The sequence below is a fragment of the Mustela lutreola genome, chromosome 11 (genome assembly GCF_030435805.1).
Source record: "Mustela lutreola isolate mMusLut2 chromosome 11, mMusLut2.pri, whole genome shotgun sequence".
Taxonomy (NCBI): domain Eukaryota; kingdom Metazoa; phylum Chordata; class Mammalia; order Carnivora; family Mustelidae; genus Mustela; species Mustela lutreola.
The window spans coordinates 36,173,785-36,197,506 of NC_081300.1; the positions used below are offsets into that span (position 1 = coordinate 36,173,785).

General features: G+C 47.7%; 1 protein-coding gene across 16 annotated transcripts in view; it reads right to left on the reverse strand.

The window, feature by feature from the left end:
- The window catches only part of FHOD3 (formin homology 2 domain containing 3), a 458,821-nt gene extending 443,209 nt beyond the window's left edge, over positions 1 to 15,612 (reverse strand). For 4 of the 16 annotated variants that reach the window (XM_059139157.1, XM_059139159.1, XM_059139160.1 and 1 more), the window contains exon 1: positions 15,294 to 15,612. In XM_059139157.1, the coding sequence (XP_058995140.1) occupies positions 15,294 to 15,458 (165 nt within the window). In that variant the 5' untranslated portion in view covers positions 15,459 to 15,612. The remainder of the gene's footprint in view (positions 1 to 15,293) is intronic. The other 12 variants (XM_059139163.1, XM_059139162.1, XM_059139161.1 and 9 more) reach the window with 4 other exon arrangements.
- Between the last annotated feature and the right edge of the window lie 8,110 nt (positions 15,613 to 23,722).

Here is a 23,722-nt window from a genome sequence, read left to right on the forward strand (position 1 = left end):
AGTGCCAAGAACCAACAGAATCATCCTCATGGGAGGGCTGAGAGATGGCGGCCAGAGCCAGGGAGAGGCTGTTGGTTTGGGCAGCTCGCCACATAGGGTCTGTTCCTCACAGAGGCACTGCGGGTCTGTGGGAAGATAAGAAGATCTGATCTCAACCCCGTGCACGTCCGGCGTCTGTGGGACATCCCAGGGGAGCCATCCACAGGCCATTGGATCGTTGCCCTCAGGACCAGACAGAATGCTGGGCTAGAAAAAAGAATGAGGGGGTTATCAGCAAGCTCTGGGAGCCACCCAGGAAACGCAGTCATCTGTGAGGAGAAGGCATGGTCTTGGGACAAAGCCCTGAGAAAGGCCAACACTCAAAGGGCAGGAGGACACTGAGGGCTGAGAAGGAAGAAAGGGGAAGGGGAATCTGTCACTATCGAACTCAGAACAGCCGCACGCCTCCGAGGGGATGACCAGAACCAGCAAGCGCTACCAAGAGGTTAAATGAGATAAAGACAGAAAACCATCCCCTGCATTAAAGGATGAGCACCTTAGCAAGGGCAGTTTCACGTTGGTGTGGGGGGGGGGGGGCGGGTAACGAGAATGGAACAGGAGGGAGAACGAGGTAAAACAGCAGAGCCCGGACAAGGTCTAAGATGCATGGCGGTGAAGCCTGACTGTGGCCAGGGAGGAGGGTTTTCTGGATGACCAAAGCCTCAGACCACCCCTCGCTAAAGCGACAATCCCCAAGGGAAGCCTCGGCTTCATGGCGCTCTGCGGTCACAGGTTTAGTGGGGGAATGAGGGACAGGAAACAGGTCCCCGCCCCAGGGCAGCTGGGGCTAGAGCTGCTAATGCGATGGTAGGATCCTTTGTTGTTTTTGTCCACACAGCCCTGTAAGGGAGGAGGCTATTGGTCCAAGGTTTTCAGAGAGGGACTATGGAAGGCACAGACTGGGCTGGAGTGGTCACCCGCTGTGATTTTGCTGACCCTGGTTTCCTTTGCTTTTGATTTTTTACTGTGCAGGCCCTCCCAGAGTCTGACGCTGAGAAGACACTGCATAAACGTTGGAGAAAGAGAGGAAGGAGGGAAAGTCCCTGAAAAGGGTCATCTCAGCCCTCGACTGACACTTGCACTCACTGGGAATAGCAGTGACCAGGGCCGCAGGCAGCGGGAGACTCCGCCCTCCAGGCCCAGGCCAGGCCCATCCTGTGGCTTGTCCCCAACCATCCTCCTCCTCCCACACAGTCTTATTAGTGGCTTTTCAGGGACTGCCTGTCCATCACTCTCCCTTCTTCTCGGACCCGTTTCTTGCTCTCCCCTTTTCTTGGTGATCATTTCCCCTTCTCAGATTTTCATTTTTCTCTCCTCTTTCCATCCTTATGTTTCCTCCCTTATGTTTCCATTACATGGAACAGAAGCAACTTCTCAGACGGTTCTGTGCTCACTGACCACAGCCCAGTGTGCCAGCCCGGCCCCTCCGCCCACCCTCGTGGGTCTCCCTTTCCACATCGGGAACTGTTCTCACTTGCCCAGAGCCATCCAGACCTGACCCCCACCCCCTTCCAGTCCCATCCACGTCTCACCTTTCCGTTCATCCACTCAACCCTTCCCACTCTCACCAGGAGGCTTTCTGGAATGCGAGCCCACGTCGATTTTTCCCACTTCTGACATCTCCATAGCCCTGGCCGCCTACGTCACATGTAGACGTGAGTCATATGCTGCCTGTCCGTTGTTACTTCATTCTTTGTTGTGTCTATGACTGATTTCCCCAACCAATCCTAACCATAAAGGAGATGGCTTTCATGGCCTGAGATCAGGGCCTTGACAGAAAGAAAGCTTCCCACTTAACCAAGCTCTGCTCGGCAGCTCTCAGAGAAATAATCACCAACCGGTTACACAGAACATCTATGAACTCAGCTGAATCTCCTCCTGTTCGTAGGCACTCTACACATGGGTGTCCACCTATGTTCCCCATGCTTATCTCTGACAGACTGAGGATGATGCTGAGAGTCCCCACTGAACAGAGAGTTGGGGACCTGGAGGACAGAAGACGTGGGACCACAGTTCTAGGGCTGCCATCCACTGAGGGGCTGTTCCTGGGCATCAGTCAAGAAGCCAACCTGATTTTAGTTCTCTTAACTCAGAGATGGAGCCTAAATGACCCATCTCACCCCCTTCTGGGGTTGTGTGAGGATCAGCCAGCAAACCTATGTCCCCATGCCTTGTAAACTGCACAGACACGCCGCGGTTCTATTACAGGCAAATTCAGCTATGAATCACTGTCCACAAAAATGCACCCAGTTCTGGGAACAAAAAACTACTCATATCCTTGACTATTGTTCTGGACAGGAAGGCCAGAGCTCTTCTTTCCTGCGCCCAAATACCCGGTGCTATGGACCTTGAATGGAGGACCCCCAGAAGGGCTGGATAACCTCTCCCACAACCAGGCACTGGCCACCCAGACACTAGCCCCTCAGGTAGCACCAGGTCCTGCAGAAGCCAGGGGGTTGGTGATTTCTGGAAGCTGTGATCAGGAGCCAGCCGGAGCACTCCTGCAGCCTGAAACAGTGATCTGATATGACCAACGGGTAATATATCCCTGTGAGCCGAGTGTCATCACCTGAAATAAAACCTATCCACAACCTCCGCGGCTGGCAGAGGGCTGAAGCTTCCTGTGTGGCAAGAAGGGTGGCTGGACTCTCCCTACAGCACTCCAATCTCCCAGACCCACCTTCCTCCAGGGGCTTCCCGCTAACCACAGCGGCAGCGGCCTCCCCAGCTTCAGCGACCCTGGCCCTCACACATGCTCACAACTCTCCTCGCCCTCCCCATGGCTCAGCCTGGGCAGGAACAGTAAGCAAGGCCATGAGGAAGGCCAGGAACCAGGCAAACAGGGATATCTGGCACATGAGGGGGTGCTGCTTCTCCATCTCGCACGACAGGCCTCAAACTGGACCCCTTGGAGGAGTCCTCACCACCCCATGCAGTGGAGACCCAGCCTCATCCCCACCCTTCAGCCCCAACAGGAGATGCCCCTGACGGGACAGTGGGCCTTCTTTTGCCGACCCCGGGCTTCCTCTCTGAGATCCTAGCACAGACCCAGTGTGGAAAAGGCCAGAAAACAAGGTTTCTATACATGGAAGAACTGGTTGTCCCTCACTCACCTGCCATTTGTGGGGACGTTGTAACACGCAAACCAGGTTCTCAGACCAGGGATCTGAGGAGGGATCTTGAAAAGTGAAGTCTACTCAATTCTTGTAATCATCATGATGGAAATACATACCGTACTTTTCCACTGAACACTCATTCAAATATTCAAAAATTATGTATTAGGGCTTGTCAGGCACTGTGCTAGGAACCCTGAACTAGGGAACTAGGAAGGTAAGTTAAACACACTTCCCGCTCCGGAAGGGTTACGCCCAGTGAGAAGATGGACACACGGTGCCATGGGTGAGGGGGCGCATGGAGCACAGCCCACCTGGGTCTGGGGGCAGCTGGAGGGCTGAAAAGGCAGGCCAGGTGGAGGCAAGAACCTGAACAACCATCCAGGGCAGCCTATGAGGAGAAGAACAAGCATTTTAGCACAGGGTTTGGGAAGGGCTGGGAGGGAAGGACAGTCGGGGACCATGGGGGAGTGGCAGACGAGAGGCCAGGTCACAGAGAACCCTGAGTGTCCCTGTGAAGGGCTGGGACTTCCCCCCCATAAATAGTGGCATCCACCAGAGCAAAGGAGGAGGAGGCAGGGAACCGGGTGGGGGACGGATCAGAGAGCTGTTTTCCAGAGCCGGAGTCCAAAGGAGAGCCAAGAAGACTCAGGAATGGAGAGGAGGGGCCTGGGTGCGAGCAGAGGCATCCAGTCTGACTCAGTTCTCGTGGCGCGTTTGTAACGAGTAAGATGAAGAAGAGCCATGGGAGCCGGTCTGGGAGAAGGAAGTTACTCGTTCCATTCTTGACATTTCTTTGCTACATTTCCATATGTACAATTTGATGATTCATGTGGGTTGTTATGGACTGAATATGTCTCCCCCAAATGCGTATTTTGAAGCCCTAACTCCCAGCGTGTCGTATCAGGAGGTAGAGCCGTTGGGAGGTAATTGGGTTTAGATGAGGGTGGGGCCCCATGGTGGGATTATAAGATTACCCTTGTAAGAAAAGGAAGTTCAAGGTCGGAAACCACAAAAGAAAGAAGGAAGGAAGGAAGGAGAAAGGAGGGAAGGAGGAGAAAGGAAAGGGAAAAGGGTGAAGGAAGGAATGGAAAAGGGGGGAAGGGGAGGGGGAGAAGAGGGAAAAGGAAGCGAGAGAGGAGGGGGAGACACCAGAGCTTTCTGTCTCTGCTGTGTGAGAACACAGCAGGAAGGTGGTTCTCTATCTGCAAGCCAGAAGGGAGGACCTCACCAAGAACCAAATCTGCCGGCACCTTGATCTTGGACTTCCAGCCTCCAAAACTATTGAGAAAATAAATGTCTGCTGTTTAAGCCCCCCCAATCTATATGGCATTTTGTTATAACCGCCTGCACGAGGATATGAGTTATTTTAATAGCTACCTGATAATCTGTCCATAATAAAACACAATATATTTTATATCTCCCTTGTCATGGAACATTGAGGTTTTTTTTAGCTCTTCATTATTAATATAATCCTTGAATATCTTTATACATATAGTATTTCTGTATTTTTATCTGTCTCTTCAAATAATTCTTGTAAGGGGGGTCCTGGGTCAAAAATAATTATTTTTATGATTTGTATGTGTTGCCAAGTCTCTAGAAAGAGGTGGAGTCACTGACTACCCCACCTGCAGCATCCAGGCTCCTCAGTTTTCTGGAAGCATTAGCATCTAATGAGATGTATCTTTGTCTTAGGAACACAGTACTGTTACTTGTATGCATACAATGTAACAGTTCTAAGTTTAGCTTTGACTTTTAAAGTATAGTCATGATTTTGTCCCTCAAAATAGGGAAAGGCAATGGGATACATACATTTACATAATTTACAAAGGGTTCAACAGTCTTCTCTGAGTCCCACCGGAAAATAGGGAAAGGCAATGGGATACATACATTTACATAATTTACAAAGGGTTCAACAGTCTTCTCTGAGTCCCACCGGGTGGTAGTCCCAGAATTCTAATGTTCCTCTCAGTCGTGAGTGAACTGCCATATCCGGACAAGGTCACCCAGGAGCTGGGCTTCACCACTTGGCCTAGCTCTTCCCCAGCCCTCCAACGTGTCCACCAACCTTCTTCTTAAAATGGAGGCAATAGCTGCCATCTAAGATAAATTCTTCCCCTTTCTTCTCAGCAACTGAACCCCTAGGAATTCATCTTAAGAAAATAATTAGACATAAGCACAAGGATTTTCTTTCTGCAAGCATGTATATTACAGCTTTATCTGTGTTTTTATATTGACAACTACCTAAACATCCAATGGCTCGTTCACTCCTGCATTCATTTAATGAGTATTTATTAAGCACCAAGCACGGGACAAATAACAAAATAACAAATAACAAAAGAGACCGAGCCCTTTCCCTCACAGAGCAGGGGAGCAATGCTTCCATGGACCACAGCATGGGCACAGAATGGATCACTATGCTGTCATTAAAGAGGATTAATGACTTGGGAACGTATTCGTAATGTTACAGTTCAAAATGCCTAGCTAGTAAAAGCCTGATAAGACACAAAGTGGTAAGAGTGATTGGGTCCCTTCGGGTGGTGAGAAGAGTGGTTTTTATTTTTTTCAGTGTGCTTTTCTGCAGTTTCCAAATTTACCCACGCGCTCCTTCTGTGCTGGGAACAGATGCTCTGTTAGTTTCACGTGGGTAGACTCCTTGCCTCTTGGTCTTTTTTCTCCTTGAATCCAGCTTTGCTAATGGTAACCTCTCCCCAGCAACATCACTCTGGATTCCAAACATGCAGTTTAAGTTCACAACCAGGTAGAAACACAAGTCTGAAGACAGTTTAGGGTACCAAGTATACAGAGACCAATACAGATAATATTGACTCAGGTAAGGAACACAGACCATATTTCTCCGTATTAACATGACAGGAAAGGAGCTTTTTACTTCCACCATGACAGGGGAAAGGGACAAGTTTGATCCTTCCAGCATCCCCTTCTAGGCACTATCCGCAGGTCACAGCTCACTCCATTTACCAACCCCTGCAGTCACGGCCCTTTGGGCTTATCCATCCTATTTCTACCCTCTTAGGCAGAGTCAGCCAATAAATTATCCAGACCCATCTCCATCCCCATCTGTGAAGCTATGAAAACCCACTTCTAAAAGTGAAAATCAGGCACAAATAAAGAATAAATTCTAACAAAAAGAGCTCAAAAATGGAAAAGGCTGCCCATGAAGGGAGAAGAAACTAGTCCCTCTCATTCTAGAACACGTAGGCCAGAGGTTTTACAGAAGGACCTTCTGCATGGAAAGAGTTGGAATGAGACCACTCTTCCTTCCCTCCAGCTCTGAATGTTATGGTAATGTGCTCATTCAACAACCACTTACTGGATATGTACTTTGTGCCAGGCACTGTTCTAGGCTCTAGGGCTACATCAGTAAACCAAACTGACCATAAAACTGGCCAACCAACCTAATCTTCATGAACCAATGGGTCAGCTACTCAAGGGCTTTGGAGTTGACCTTGAAGGAGAGGGGGTGAGGGAGGTTTGGAGCAGAAGAATAATATTCTCTCTCTCTTTCCTCTTTTTTTTTTTAAAGTTTTATTTTACTTGAAAGAGAGTGTAAGCAGGGGGAGGGACAAGCAGACTCCCCGCTGAGCATGGAGCCCAAGGCAGGGCTCCTTCCCAGGGTGCTGAGATCATGACCTGAGCTGAAGACAGACGCTTAACCAACTGAGCCACCCGGGTGCCCCTCTCTCTTCCCTCTTGAATGGGTCACATAGGCCTGTTTGGTAAGGTTTCCTTCAAAATCCATTAAAGGGACCCTCTTTCACCTTTTTCATCTTTTTCCTATTAATGTCTATGTTGCAAGGCAAGAAGAGAACGTCCACCCCACCAGATGTCAAGATGTATGTACTGTGAACCACAGTCAGTCAGCCAGTGGGGCTTTAGCACGAGAACACACAGCTAGACAATGGAGCAGACAGCCCAGCAACGCCTACTCTGAGCCTGTGGGTCAGGGTGGCACCGCTGAAGACTGGGCTCCAAGCCCCCCAACTCTTCTGGGACTGGGGTATCATCAACCTCTGTCTTGCTGCTCTCCCAAGGAGCCCCACGCCCCTACCCCGCAGCTGCGCACAGCCTCCCTGGTGAAATCAGAGAACCAGACAGAAGTCCCTGCATAACTGTTCACAAGGCTTGAAAGGTAGGTTTGTGGGGTGCAGCAAACTTAACAATATTGAATTTCATTTAATTAAATTACAGTAGGGGAGGGGAAGGAAGCATTGTCGCAGTCAGCTATCTCAGAGCCAACACCATCACACGCATGTGTTCACAAGTCATGAGGGGCTCACCTTTGACTCTGGATTGATAATTATCATGCAGAGAGGACTGGGGAAGGTGAAATCATAGGGAAAACAAAGCAAATACTAAAGCGGTATAAAATGTAAGTGCTATAAACTCCTTTAGTCAAAACTCTGGCCAGTATGAACAGGCAAAGTGAATGGCTGGAGTACGGTGTGTGACGCCAACTTAGCCAGAAGGACCCTCCTCCTCATTCTCTCCCCCAAGCACCCAATCAGAAGACCGGGGGGGGGGGGGGGCACCTGGGTTGCTCAGTGGGTTAAAGCTTCTGCCTTCAGCTCAGGTCATGATCCCAGGGTCCTGGGATCGAGCCCCACATCGGGCTCTCTGCTCAGTGGGGAGCCTGCTTCCTCCTCTCTCTCTCTCTGCCTGCCTCTCTGCCTACTTGTGATCTGTCAAATAAATAAATAAAAATCTTAAAAAAAAAAAAAGAAGAAGAAGAAGAAGACGACCAGTCGGAAGTTGCGTCTGCTACATCTTCCATTCTGAGAACTTCAGAATAATACTTGGTGTGTCCTGTGCACTCTGGTGGGGACCTGGCATTCCATTCAGCGCCACGATACCAGTGCCCGAAGAAACAGAAGAGCCTAATCAATAACAAGAAAGTCTCCTTCTGTGTTTTCTTCTTTCTGAGAATGTTAAGAATACTTGATGAGGTAATCAACAAATCCATTTTTCTGTGTCCCTTTAGCCAAATCTAAGAGCGTTGTGCTATATTGAATGGCAAGCTATTTAACATTTTCCCTTTTTCCCAATGTGTTCACAATTTTGAGACTTTTTTTCCTGATATTAAGTTCTAAACATTCCCCCTTAGAGTTCAAAATTTTGATTTCTGGTTACAAATCTAAGCTGAGAAGAGGAAGTATGCTCCCGAGCTGTAAAAAGACACAATGTAATACCATTTGTTACTATGTGGCTCTAAAAATAGATCAACTTCTGGTATATAATTTTGCTCATGCATGGTAATCTATTTTTTTTAAATGATCTATCTTCCCCCCCCCTCAACAATAACTCATCCATAAATGGTTTAACCTGCCCATAGAAATCAAAAGCTGCCTGTCAGTGTGCCAACATACGCCAACTCACATTTTCAAATACATGACAGCATCACTGCTGTCTTCTGCATTCTGGGTGGTTCTCCCGAGGCAAACTCAAGGTGGTGGTCGAGGAAATCAAGACCTCGAGTGTGGTCAAGAGAACAAGTCACAGGCTCTACCAGCCACTGGGAAACTGAGGGCCGTTATACCAGTATCATTAATTATAGCCTGAGCAACATCTCAGCTTAGTGATAAAAATTGGAGGGCATCTACTGAAACTACTCATATAAATTCTCCACCTTAACCCTTCCTTTACCAAACCGAGAGTCTGTGAGATGGATGTTTGCTGAGTTGGCTTCATCATAAGAATGGACCGAGCCTAGAAAGAAATCCTAAACATAAAAGACTGATGTCCTACACTTGTTTTTCAAAGATCCTAAGGAGAATGCAACCATCAGGATGGGAAGAAAATACCAGTGGAAGCACAACAGCAAATCTGCTGACGACTGGCCTCAGCCATAGTGAACACACCCAGGACACCCGTGACACTTAATGAAAGGACTCGGATCCCAAAGGGAACACTGGAACTCATAACCTAATTTTTTATCTCTTTTATTTAAAAAGTTCAACATATACAAAAGTATAGAAAACAGTATAATGACCTCCTCATACACCGATAATCCAACTTGGACTCACATTCTGTCTTACTCCCCCGTAAACTCATCCACCTACTTTCCCCTCATCCAGGATTATTTTGAAGCAAATTCCAGACATCCTATAATTTCATCTGTAAATATTTCAGTATGTATCTCTGAAAAATACAAACTTGCCTTTAAATATAACCACAATATTGTTATCATGCTTTAATGTTTAATATCAAATTAATTTATGTTATTTTTATTAATTTAAATTTAATAAACTTTAATATCAAATAGTCATTATTCAAGTTTTCTTGATGACTTCAAATATTTATTTAACCATGTGTTTGTTTGAATTAGTATCCAATGAGAGCCATACATTGTAATTGGTTGTTGATATATCTCTTAAATCTCTTTGAATCTGTTTCCCTTCTTTTTTTTTTTTTTCTTTGCAGTTTAATTTTTGGAGAGACTATAATTGCCCACAATCTGGATTTTGCTGATTGCACCCCTGTGGTAAGGTTTAACATTCATTGTAACTTAATTTTCCCCATTCTTTCTTACTTACTTCAGAACAAGATCCAAAAACACTTCCCAATAAAATTGCCAGAAAGGCAAAAACAAAAACAAAAAGCAGTCTGCTTGTCTCTGTAAAGGAGCTGACGACACTGACAAGCCCAAGACTCTGAAAATGTCCCTGCTTCGAAAGCCAGGTTACACTGGGGACATTCCAGAGCGGGCCACAGGCACCAGGGGCATCACCAGGAGGGTGCCAGGAGCGGCGACTGGAAGAGGGCAGAGAAGTTTGCCGAATGTTCAAAGTTTCCTCTGCACAGAGGAATAAACCCTGGAGGAGAAAGAAGGCTGGGGGAGGGGTGCTCAGCGGCAGCCTCAGCATGTTAATCAGTTTTAAATCTGCTACCATTAAGAACTAACATTTCAGAGTCCGCAGGGGGAGGGTGGAGGCAGGCAGTTCTGTTGTTTTCCAGAGGGACCCAGGTTGGACTCTGAGGACAAAAGGCACAGACTCACAAAGCTTCCTCCCTGGACGAACTTACCCGAGCACAACCATTTAAGTCACAGCCCGGTGACAGGCAGCGGTGGAGTGGGAAGGCAACGTAGTCGGCCCCTCCCCCACCTGCGCTTCCCCCAGCACAGAAAGCATGTGCTCTGCTGGCTTTCTAATAATGGGACACAGTTGGCTACAGGCTTTGGAGTTAAAAAAAAAAAAGAAAGAAAGAAAGAAAGAAAGAAAAAGAAGAAGACTTGACCTTAAATTTCAGCTCCTTCACTTAAAAGCAGTGTGGCCTCAGATAACCTCCTTAGCCTCCCCGTGCCTCAGTTTCCCCATCTGTTACCTGGGAATACTATTGTCCACCTGCTAGAGCTGTTATGGGGATGAATGAAGTTATGCATGGGGGCCTACCGTGTAGTGCCCAGCACACTCCCGTTACACGCCTCCTTCCCCTACCCCCCCAAAGATTTCTGCCAGTCCCTTCCAACCCAGATCCTTGCAGGGGGTCTTGACAGCACCTGCGGGACGTCTGGCTGGGTTACTGAGCTGTCTGTGGCCATGCATGAAGCAAAGGCAGCTGACCCATAAAGAGTTCAATCCCATGATCCTGATCTCAATAGCCCAGCTCCAACCAACTGAGCTAATTAAGGTAGAATCAGATTCAACTCGGCTGGCACAGAGATGCTCTTAGCAGTTCATACAACATTCTTCAAACAGTTTTGTCCTAAGATGCTCTGTGACACAACACACTTGCCAACTTTACCAGTGATCTCATCTTTTAAAAATCTGAATGTAATGTAGCAAACAGATGTGTCCCTTAAGAGGATTAAGGTGGAAATTCATTACAGCAATAATACCAGTGGATTTGTGTTCTATAACTAACACCGATCAATCAACTTAGCACGCGCCATCTTAGCACTAGTTAGCTTCAAGAGAAACATGGCAGAACTGAACAGCCAGGTCTTCTCCCTCTAGGAATTTATCTGCAACAGGGGAGACAAATCAGAGTCCCACCGAGTGAGAGGCTGACCTAAATGACCTCAAATAATCCATGCCACTTCTACTGCAGTGTGCACAGGAATCACCAAAGCATGTTGGAAAAGAACTTTGGCAAATGGACAGGCTGCCTGGAAGGAAGACATCCAACACATAAAACGGAGTCATTAAGAGCTCAGACTGGTGTCAAATGCCACCTCTGAAACTTCCCATTCATGTGACCAGGGGAATTCCGTCTGCTCTGGGTTTCTTCTACTATGACATGCAACAGTACCAGTACTTAGGTGATCCCTGGACATGGCGAGATGGTGCAAGTCTAGGACGCTCCTTGTCTCAGGCAAGTCCCTAGAACATGGTCACTACCATCACTCCATTCTGTCTAGTCCACAAAAGGCACCAAAACATCTCCTGAACTAAATTACGGTCTTAATTGCCATTTTAACAGGTAGACTAGTTGTCTCTTTTTTTGTAAAAATATTCTCCATTTTGACTTTTGGCTGTCAAAAGGAAACAAGAATCCTTAGCCTTTTGTATCAATCAATCCAAACACATTTAAATTTTGAAAGGCCTATGACTTACTATTTCTACTGTATAGATTTTTCTAAATTAGAAGTCCTATAATTATAATTCTCTAAAACACTAAACCAGAAATAAACACCTACTTAAGCAACATTTGAGAACAAAAGGCCTTACCTAGGCCAGACAGAACATATAACCACCAAAACAAACATCTCCCCAGTGAAAATACAGCATCTGTTTTGACCTTTTCGTTATCAAACTCATCATTAACTTAATTATCTTCCCTGGAACTACTAGCAGCTTGGGGGGAAAAATGAAGATAAAGCATAATAAGCATAATATGTCATTTTGTCCAAGATGATACTAGTTAAATAAACAACTAACTTCTTAAGGAGTTAGCAGACATGATCTAAATTAATATATCATTAAGTTGAGAAAAGATGCACATGGGGCACCTGGGTCCCAGTTAGTTAAGCATCTACCTTTGGCTCAGGTCATGATCTCAGGTCCTGGGATACAGCCTTGAGTAGAGCGCTCTGCTCAGCGGAGAGTCTGTTCTCCTTCTCCCTCTGCTCATACCCCTTCCCCACCTCTGGTGCGGGCACGCGCTCTCTCTCTCTCTCTCTCTCTCATTCACTCTCTCAAATAAATAAAATCTTTAAAAAGAAAAGAAAAAATGCATAGACTCCAGTTTGGGCTGGGAAAGACCTATGAGGTTATCCAGTTCACAGATTCCCAGCACAGGAGAATGCTAGGAGGGCGGCTATAAAAATGAGAACCCGCCACAGGTCCTTCCAGATGCTGCTTACGCAGGTGTGTTCACTCAGTGACCATGCCTCCAGCTGCTCACCTGTGCCCTGCACACTTTTCTGTCTGTGTGATCTACTTCAAGCAACAAAAGTTTACTAACCCCGGAGAGTTGCTTGTGCTGGACGGCTGGGTACACCGAGGGTGTCTGCATGTCCCACGGTCATACTTCTCCCTCCTGTCCATCGCACAGATGGTCCTGACCCAAGAACTCCCCATCTTGCCAAGGCCAGGCCCAACCTGGGAGAAGTGTTCCCTGTGGTGTGGGCAGCCTTACTCACAGCAGGGCCTGGAGTGACAGTCTGCCCCCTCCCTCACCACCAGCTAATTCACAGCAGGGTTGGTAACTATCTGTTCCTCCACTCAGGTGAACTCTACCAGCCCAGGAATTCTGCCTCAGGGCTCTTACTCATGCTTGTAACATTCACCTGCCCCAGGCCAAAAAGTACCTGGCACACAAAAGTGATTTGGCAAGCTCCCCAGGTTAATGGGATGAGCCCCAGGAGGTGCTGCTTCTATCCACAGCCACACTGCTGGTCCAGGGAGCAGAGCAGCCCCAAGAGGGGGCCTCAAGACACTCAGGCCTGGCTTGAATCTCAGCTCTCGACTCCCAGCAGAGAAACTAGGTTACTTCATTGCTCTAAGCCTCAGTTTCCTCATGTGCAAAATAGGAATCGTAAAAGCATCCCCTTCACAGAGGCATGTGGCATTCAGTGAGACCGTGCGCTCACATCCCTAGCGATGTGACATAGGATGTATACTGATATGGCCGTGATCAAAATTCTTGAGCTCTCTCTCACAGGGGATCATCCGACTTTAAGATTCCCTGTTAGAAACTAACACGCATCTTCAAACATGAATGTATACCTAGGCACATAAATGCCCTGAGTTCCGTTTCACAGAACCCTGGCTAATAGTACCAGCCAATCACTCAGCTCTAGATGTGAAAACAATGCCAAACATCTGAATATACTGTAGGGGTCTTTGAGCAAAAGATGCTGGAGTAAGTCTGGCTGGCTGCCAAGACAAGGAGTCAAGGGGTTCTATGGGATACCTTCTGACTCTGCTTATTCTGCAGAGGACACCTCAGAAAGTTCTGTGAGCCAGTGCAATTTCAGTGCTGTGGCTCCTGGGGGCGGGAGGGGTGGTGGTGCAGAAAGCTGACACTGGAGCATCAGGATTTCCTCCTACCAGACCAGACCAGGGACACTGGATCAAGACTATGGGGCTATTCCAGGGAAACATAAAAATGTACTTCAGCCTCCAGTTTGAAAGGTCAACCTATGTATATAGGGTTTGAAATCCAAGAAAACCACTTCAAGGTCATAGGACCACAATTATGAGCCTTCTGTGGTTTCAACAAAAGATCACTGTAATCAGAGATCATAATGAATGGAATATCATGATGCCAAAAAAAGCCCTTTGAAAACTTTTAACTCAATCTACTGATTAGATTGAGACCCAAATAATTCACAAAACTGGTTCTGATAAACTGAATTCACAATACATCATTCTGTCCCTCCATTTCCTAATCCAACCTGCTTTTATGACCAAAGAGACTCCTCCAAACGGTGACGTCTGTTCTGCACCAACATGAAGAGAATGAAATAGAACTGCCCCATTTCTCACCCCTGAAAACAGGTAACTAATTAAGTAGGGAAGTAAAGCACTGAAACACTACTAATAGAGGGAGAAAAAAGGCACTGCCAAAGTTCACCATTTCCACATGCAATCTCCCTCTCTTCCAAGGCAAGTGAACATCATACAGAAATCTAAAGAATTTTGAAAAATCAATTTTGTTCTTTTTGGTATCAAGGGTTATCTCTTCCAAATATTTATCAATGTTGATCTTCAAAGAATAAATCATCTCCAAGCTTTGATATGAACCCTAAGCAAAAAAAAAAAAAAAAAAAAAAAAAAAAATGTGCTGGGAGGTAATTCTCAAGGTGCAATCTGTTTGAGTAGGAGGAAGGGTTTACTTGGGTAACCAAATGGCCAGCTTTCAATGCCTGGCTCTTTACAACACACACTTTGCAAGAGGCCTGTCCTCCTGCAAAGGGTTAAAAAAGAAGAAGAAGAAAAGAAGAAAAAAGCCTCTATCGGGTGGACTGAGAAGCCATTCTTCCCAGGGGACACTCATTTCGGGCTGCGAGGCTCAGGCTTTGTGCGCGCGCCGCCCCTCCGCGCCCCCGCCCCTCCTCCCACAGCGACTGCTCCTCTAAGGTTCCCAAGGCCACCTGCTTCTCGGGAGAAAAGGGGACTACTCGGAGCGCTATCTCAGTGCGCAGTGGGCGTCCCCGGCGATGCCCCGCGGGGGGAGGAGGAGGAGGAGGTGTCCCCTGGGAAGCGTGCTTTGTCGCGAGGGTCGCGCGGCCGCCCGCAGCAGCCCCAGAGGCCTGAGAGGTTTAGACCTGAGTCCCGGGGGCCCCGGTTCTTTCCGCGCGCAGCTCAGCGTCGGCCCAGGTGGTAGGGCCGACCTCCGGCTTCCAGCTCCACCCCGCCCACCCAGCAGAGCTAACGGCCCCGAGCCCGGGAACCTTCTCCATCCAGCCTCGGGCCGGCGCGGCACCTGCTCGGCCCCGCCCGCTCTGGGCCGGAGCGCGGGGCTGTCCTCCTCTCACGCCCGGGAGATCCCGCGCCAGCCGGCGGATGCCCGGGGCCCCTCTGCCCAACGGGGAGGGGGGAGGTCTGCCTTTGGGCGCCTGTCCCGCGGGGGGGTGGGGACCGCGCCTACCGCAGCCTGCCCGCTGCGCCCCCACCCCCGCGCGCTCCGCAGCAGGGGCTGCGTCCAGAAAACCCAGCCTGGACCGGTCGGCCGTACCTTGTGCGGCGCCCGCAGCAGCCGGTGGACCCCGGCCAGCTGGGTGCCGAGCGCTAGGTCCTCGCGAAACGTGAACAGCGGCGGCCGGCTGGGCTCGGGGAAGTTGGTGCTGTTGAAAGGGTCCGTGTCGTCCAAGAACTGCACCCGGCAAGCCAGCGTGGCCATGATGCATCCCTGCCCCTTGGGGCGCGGGCGCCGAGATCGGCGGGGCCGCGGGCCGGAAAGCCGGGGTCACACCGCGAGCAGGGGAGGCCGCGGCCGCCGCTCGCTGGCTCGCGGGCTCGCAGGCTCCAGCGCGCCCGGCTGCAGCCCGGGCTCCGACCGCGGGGGGCGGGGCGGGGGCGGGGCCCACAGGCCCCTGTGTCCCCTCCTTTCCCTGCTCCTCCCCTCCTCCGGCCCCCAGCGCCCGGCCGCACTGCCCCGACCCGTGGGACCTGCCGCGAGAAAGGGAAAGGGAGAACGGCTCGCGCGGCTTCCGCAGCCCTGCGCCAAGTCCGCTGCCGGCAGCGGCGGGGCGGGGATCCCCCTCGGGCTGACTCCGGCAGCACAGGCGCCGCTTGCGCCGCCCGCTGCACGTGCGCCGCTCGGCGTAGGGAGCACCCGCGGAGCTGTACCCCTTCGAGCTCCGGGAACTGGAGGGAATCGCCATCCTGTCTTCCGCATCGGGGAGAGGGCTTAACGCCTTCCAGATGAAGGAGGCGGCGCTGGGTTTCTGCTCCCTGGATTTGAAAACCCCCAGCTGGGCACCAGCAGGCGAGGGAGCCGGCCCTCGGCAGCAAGCGGGGTGGTGGCAGTCACCCAGGCAAGGGTGACCGGGAGGTTTCTTTGGGAGAAAGAAGCTTAAAGGAAGAAAGGTGAGCCGGGGAACACAGGCGGCTCCTAAGAAACAATTTCAGGGGTGCTAGGAGAGACGACTGGGGGACTGCAGGTTCTGCCCCAGGACCCCAGCGCCGTGCATGACACCGGGGCCACCTGGTGGGCGCTGGTTGACCCTCTGTATCACTGCAGCCTAACTGGAGCTGCGGACGAGGTCACCGAATTGCGGAGGGGCGGCGGAGGCTTAGAGACCTGCTTGCTACCGAGGAACGTGGAAGCAAATGTTGCAGCCTGCCCGCAGCGGCCAGGCCGGCGCCCCGGGACGACACCTCTCCGCCTCCTGCTCTCGTCGTTGCTCGCGGGCGACCCCCTCCGTTTCCAGTAGGAATTCCACGGTTCTCTCCTTTCCCAGGTGGTGGCCACGTTGCTGGTTCCTCTTACCTTGCCTGGGCTGGTACCGAACGGCTCATAACATCCGCGTCTATTTACAAGGTGGCTCTAAGTCATCTCTCACCCTTTCTTCTGGTTTCAAGAGGAAAGAAACCCTTGTCCCATACTTGGCCCCTTCACTGGCACCTTTTTTTTTTTTTTTCAGGATTTAATTTTTAAGTAATCTCTATACCCAACATGGGGCTGGAATTTACAACCTGAGATCAAGCATTGGGCGCTGGGCGCTCGGCGGAATTCGCCAGCCAGGTGCTCCCTTCACCAGCACCTGAAGCATTCCCCCTCCATGCATTCTCCCTGCCACACATGCAACACTTATGCCTGGCCTTAAAATGACAATGATCAATGACACTTCTGCTCATTCCAGAAGAACTCCTAGCTCTCCTTACTTCTGCTCCTTAACTCTTTGAATGAGTCCTCTGGGCAGGCCCTACACCAACTTCCCCATCAGCTTATGGCCAGAATACTAAACCCCCAAGTTCTACTCCCTTGCCAGACGCCTCCTACCTTCCCACTTTCATCCCCAACTCCCTCCTCACTGAGAGAGCCCACCAGTCTTTCGGGCCACCCCATTTGTCATCACTGTCCCAAAATGAATCCCCACCCACCCTCTTAGGAGCCTTCTTGCCACACCACTCCCTGGGCCTCTCCTGTCCCAGGCTGGCTTCTGTCCCTGCTCCATCTGCCAATGCCTGCTGAGCTCAGGGCCACTCTCGGTGACCCATTTAGCCCTCCTACCTGTAGATGGTTCAGTATGCAAACTCGTGTCTTCAGCACCCCCTCCTCTCCATCTTCCATCCATAGCCTCTGTCTCCCACATCTCAGTAGATGACCAAAGCCCTGTTTTTCTCTCACTCAAGGCTCTACCTCCATCTGGACTCTGAGTCGCTCCTTTCCCAATTGCTCTGGGACCAGGCTCTGTCACTGAAGCAGCCCCACTCTTCCTTCCTCCCTGGGCTCTTTCCCCTGAGATTCAAGGATGGGTTCATGGCATCGGACCAGCGCAGTCACAGAGCCCTGCTCTTAGGAGAGCCCCACACTGGCTTCATGCCCTGCTGGTGCTGTCTTGCAAGTCTTAATAATTTAGCAAGAGGCCCCAAATTTTCTTTATGTGCTAGGCTCTACACGTTAGGTAGCTGGTCCCAACAAGAAAAGAAAAAAAGAAAAAAACACCCAAGTGGTTTCCGTCTTCAAACTGCACCTTTACAAAGCCTCCCTCTCACCGGCTTATCTCTCCTTCACTTCCTGACTAGCCTCTGAAAGAGAGAACTATTCCTTTCTCTGTACCTTCACCAGCATTTCGTTCCACATCCAGCGACACCTGATAGGCACCCCCCTGCTGTTCTGAGATCATCAGTGCCATCCTAACTGCCCCATCCAGGGGACGCCTTAGTCGCGTGCCCACTTTCTTGGCTGCATCTGTCACCACGGACCACCCTTTCCCCAAACTCTCTTCCCCAGCTCCCACAGTTCCACCAACTCCAGGCTCTCCTCCTCCCTCCTCGGCAGCTTCTTCCTGAGTCCCTCTGGAATCTGTTCTCCTCTTGAGAACAGGCAGCACAGCTACAGTCACTATTAATTTATTCCTGTGTTCCCACTAAATAAAAAAGCCCTCTAAGGCAATGACCAAAATATATTCAACCATATGACTCCCCATACCCCCTGCCAGGGCCTGGCAGAGAGCCCACCGCAAAAAAGGTACACAATAGATGTCTAATGGATGAGGGAACCTGAATGTCATCTTTGACTCCTCTCTCTTGCAGCTGGTCACTAGAATGTATCACTGATTCGTTCTCTGAAATATTTCTCACCTCTTTCCTCCTGTCTAGTCTTCTAGTCAGTCTCCCCTCCTCAGGTGCAAATCCCATATTTGATCTTCTACTGGCTTCTCCAGAACCAGTGATCATTCTAAGATGCGCATTTAATGTGTCACACCTTAGGGTAAAATTCTTACATGCCACCTGCCTTAGCATGACTCACAAGAACCTCTAAGATCTTCCCCAATCTACCAGTGCTAGGCTCATCCTGGTCATTCCCTGCTTCCTACCCTGTTTCAAAGCATGATTAATTTATTACCCTTTCCCAAACATGCTGGGATTTTTCATGGTGAGCTTCTCTAATCTGGAACGCTCTACCCTATCTAGTTGGCCACCTAAACCCACTTATCCTTCACCACTCATTTCTAAGGTCAGCTCTTTTAGAAAGCCATCTCCAGTTCAACCCCAAATGAGGCTTGTCTCTCTTTGCTTTGTGGTCTCAGACTACTTTCTACATGTCCCTATGGTAGCCCTTTTCATATATGCTTATGTATATTTTACCTATGCTCTACTAAATTCTAAATTTCTGGGATTGGAATTTGCCTTACTCAGTTTCAGTCTCAAAACTTCCAACAACAACTGGCACTAAAGTGAAACCTTTAAAATTTTTAATTATGTAAGTTATCCTTAGTTCTTTTAAGGATTTTTGCCCCAAACACTCCCTTGAGACTACTTTTAGCAATGATTTTTTTTCTCCTGATTAGTAGTCAATGTTTTTTCCTCAACTTATTTTTTGAAATCATTTTTTATAGTAATATAATGCTTTCTTTTCATTTAAAAGGTCAAGAGTAATAAGAAGTTATAACAACAAAAATCAACTCCTACTTTACAGCCCCCGTTCTCATCCCACCATTCCCATTTCACCCCACTTCTTAGAGGCAACTTTTTTTTAGAGGCACCCATTTCTAAACCATGTAAGTACACAGAGACATTTTGAACTATGAGTTTTAGATAATGCATCGGTTTTCTTTCACACTAAATGAGATTTTTGCTTCATTACAGACCATTCTCTTTTCTCATCTTCCCAAAACAGTTTTCTCAAAATTTTAATTAAGTTCTTATTCAATGATTTTTTAAATGATGATTATATCAATATTGTTCCCTTTTGTGCCAAGTAGTGCACTTGTTTACATGACATTCCTTGTACAACTTTCTGTTTTTCTGAAGTTAATATTTGCTTCAATTTTTTTACTTGCTTTTTTTTTTTTCCCTGAACAGCTGTTTAAGTCTTCCCATATCCTGCAACAGCCCTGAAAATGTCTCTTTCAATACTGTCAAATAATTTCTTAGTGTTGTGTTTTCTCTTAAGATATCCTTTTCAGAGATACTCCCCTGGGTGTCCTTGATGCTCCTGCTCCCATTTGGAATGTGGCTCTCTCAACCCTATCTTCCTGGAGAGTTCCTTGTCTTCTCTCTTGTGTGGGAGCCCCTGGTTCCATCACTTGTCTTATTCTTTCTTGACTTATACTCTCATTTTTGTCAATACATACCCTAGTATTTTCCTGAAAAGAAAAGTTTTTGATCACTTTTATGTCTGGAGGTATTTGCATTCTCTATCCTCACACTTGTCCAATGTGGTTGTTTTGTTGGCAAAAATGGCCACGGTAATTCTTCCCACTCCTTTTAGTCCCACTATATTGCAACCTGACTTTTCTTCTTCTTCCATAAAAGGTGGGACTATTTCCCCACCGCTTGAATGGAGATGGCTTTGTGACTTTCTCTGACACATAGGATATGTTGAAAGTGGCTTTGTGTTACCTCTGAAATGAGAGATCAAGAAGTTTTACTGCTTCTGCTCTCACCCTCTTAGAATGTTGACCTGAGACTACCATGTAAAGAAACCAGGTCCTGCCTCAGAAAAGCGGTGAGAAAACTAGAACTGAAGACTGAGAATATGGTTAACTATGTTAGGTAGCAGTGAAACGATTGGCAAAATGACTACCCAACTGCCTACAGTAGTTTGGGAAATGAAAATGTATCTAATGAACTAGCCACTTAGCTGGGGGAGCTCTAGACAGTATCGAGAGTGTCTGTTAGGTGCTTCTAACTGCATATAATAATATTCTGTTTGCAAGCAGAATTTAGCAGAAATATAGAAGGCCTAAGTCTTGCTGGGTTGTAAAATAAAATAATCTTTCATCCCCAGCCTGTCCAGCTTGCAATTGACTTTGGTAAAGATCAATTTTAAAATGTGGCTGTAAGACCCTTTAATAAGATTTCAGGAAGATTTAAGGCAGTGCCTATTAGATATTCTCATTTAAGCAAAGGGGTTTCTAAGAATCCTAAGGCTGTTACTCCATAGCCTAACAGACCTGAATGAGAAAGAATTATGGATACAGTGTTTGGAACATGGAGTAAATCCTAATAAGATTGATAGAAAAATCCATAAAGTTTTTAAGATAGTTGTGTTGATGAAATCACAGCAAATTTGGACTAAAAGGGAACTAAAATTCTTCAAAATAAGAAGAAATATCTGAAACTCTAACCTGCAGTAGATAAGAAACAGGTTAATAAAGCTGTGCAGCTTAAATATGGAGCCTTTTTTGTTTGTTTGTTGAGGTTTTGTTTTGTTTCGTTTTGTTTGGGAAAGTAAGGATCTATCAGAAGGTGGAGCTAAGAACCCTGGAGAACAGCCAACTTGGGAACCATGACAGGGAACAGAACTGGACCCTACTCCCCGGAGCAGGAACAACAGGCAGCATGGTCCTGCCTGGAGTTCAGAATTGCCATCAGCCAGTAACTGCTGTGTGTCTCACAGTCCCTTTCTTTTTGAATGAAAGTGTCTATTCCGTCCCAGTCTCACCATTGTAGATTAGGTGTTTAAGGGACAGAAAACTTGTATGTTTAGGTCACAGGTCTCTGGATCAGAGGTGTGGTATCTGAGAAGCTAGCCTTGCCTCATCTGCATGCCTACTGGAATAGCAATTCCCTCACCACCTTTCCAGCCTCTGCCCCAGCCCAGTTCCAAAACCAGTACCACACATTTTGGAGTTTCATGATGGTAGCACTTCATTCCTTGGTACTGATTTCTCTTTTATTGAGTCTTTGTTTCATAACAAACCACCCCAAAAAGTAGTAGCTTAAAACAATAACTGTTTCATTTGTTCTCGATTGCAATTTGGGCTGGGTTCAGCTGGGGTCACTCACACAGTCGCACTCATCTGGAAGCTTGACTGGGGCTGGTTGGTCTAAGATAGCCTCTGTCTGAACCTGGTAATATGTATTGGCTGTCAGCTGGTTGGTCTAGGGGACTTCAGGTGAAATGGTTCATGTCTCCTCCATGTGGCTTCTCCTCCAGTAAGGTAGACCTGGCCTCTTCCCACAGGCTGTGTTAGCAAAGCATTCTAAGAGTTCAAGAGCAAAAACCACAGGGTCTCTTGAGCCTTAGACTCAGAGTTTATGCTGTGTCACTCATGAACACCAACATATAAGTAAGTGTTGTGGACAACTTTGCAACAATCTGACGCACGTGATATATAATTCCAGGTTAAAAATTATTTTCACTCAGAGTTTTGAGGCATTGCTTCATTGTTGCCATTGAAAAAATGATCAATTTTGTATATGTAACCTTTTCTTTCCCCACTCTCTGGAAAATTTGGAACCTTCTCTCTATTCCTAAAATACTGAAATTTCATAATGAAGCACTCCAGTATGAGTTATTTTTCATCCGTTATATTGACACTCCCTTAGTATTTTCCACCTAGAAATGCTGTTTTTTGTTTTGTGGTAATGTTCTTGTTTCATGTTTTTTTTTTTTTAAGATTTTATTTATTTATTTGACAGACAGAGATCACAAGTAGGCAGAGAGGCAGGCAGAGAGAGGAGGAATCAGGCTCCCTGCTGAGCAGAGAGCCCAATGAGAAGCTCGAATCTCGATCCCAGGACCCTGAGATCATGACCTGAGCCAAAGGCAGCGGCTTAACCCACTGAGTCACCCAGGCGCCCCTTGTTTCATGTTTTTGATCCCTTTCTCTCCACAGCTTTTTCCCATTTGCTCTTTCTGGAACTCCTATTGTTGGGATGTTGGACCACCAAATGGATCCTCTAATTTTCTCAACTTTTCCAATCTGTTAATCTCTTTGACTATTTTGTTCCACATTTTTGAGGATTTCTTCAACTATATGTGCCTTCTCTTTTACTGAATTTTTAATTCCAGCATTCAGGTTTTCAATTTTGGGGAAATCTTTCTTGTTCTCTAATTTTCCTTTTTAGACGTATCTTATTCTTATCTCCAGGATTTCCCTGATATTATTCATTACATTTTCTTTAAAGTTTTGATTTCATTGCACTGTTTATATTTCTTTGAGGTTTTTTTTATTTCCTCTTACTTTCAGTCTTTTTCTTTTATGCAGAAGTCATTCTCAAATTCTTGTGATCCTCAGTTGTTCATTCATATTAAAATCTGTCTAGGTATAGAAGAGCTACTTGCCTGGTGGGCTTCACTGCAGACCAAGCTGGTAGGCAAATGGATTTTTCCTTGAGTACCTTTGGGTCTTCTCTGGGGTAGTTAACTTTATCCAGAAAAGTTCTTACCAGTACTTCCCTTAACCCTGAGCAAAAAGGGCCCCTGCCTTAGCCTCCATGCTAAGAGGGCCTCACTCTACCCACCACTCCCTAAAAGGCAAGGAACCCATAGTACCAAGAGCCCTGCCCACCTGGCTCCTCTCTCTCTAGATTCTTTTCCAGGGACCTGGGATCACAGAATCCCCTGCCCAAATGACAGTGAACATATTTCCAAGGCCTATGTGTGCTTTTCCCTGAGAGGCACCCCAAGGCCAGAGATGAGGTTAAGGAGTGGCTGTTTGCAGTGGAGCACAGGCAGAATTTAGCTCTATGGGATCAGGTGTCCACACATCTGGGGTTCATGGCTCAGGGTTGAGAAGAAAAAGGGTTCATGGCTCGCAACCAGGGACTGGGCCAGCTCTCCTTACATCATCCTATTCTTGTGCAGAGTGCCAAGGGGTCAGAATACTAAATTCATATCTGTCCTTCTCGCTTGTTATAAAGATGTATTTGTCAAAGTTGGCCGAACACATCTTACTTAACATTTTTATTGACTTGTGAATTTTAAATATGTAAGCACAAGGCATATGGACCCCATTTGAACTTTGCCCAAGGCCCTACGTATGTTGACATTGGACCTGCATCTTTCTGCCTCCTCAGCTCACTTTCTGGGGTGAGTGGGGGAAGGGATGGGGTCACTTGTTCACTCTGCAAAGTTTCCCTTAGTCTCCCCACTTCCCATGCTGGACACACTGCTACTTTCTCTAAATCCTGAAGCCACTCTGGCTCATTTTCTTCAGACTATGCCTGCTCTTCCTTGGAACTAACAAGTAGTCATAAGCACAA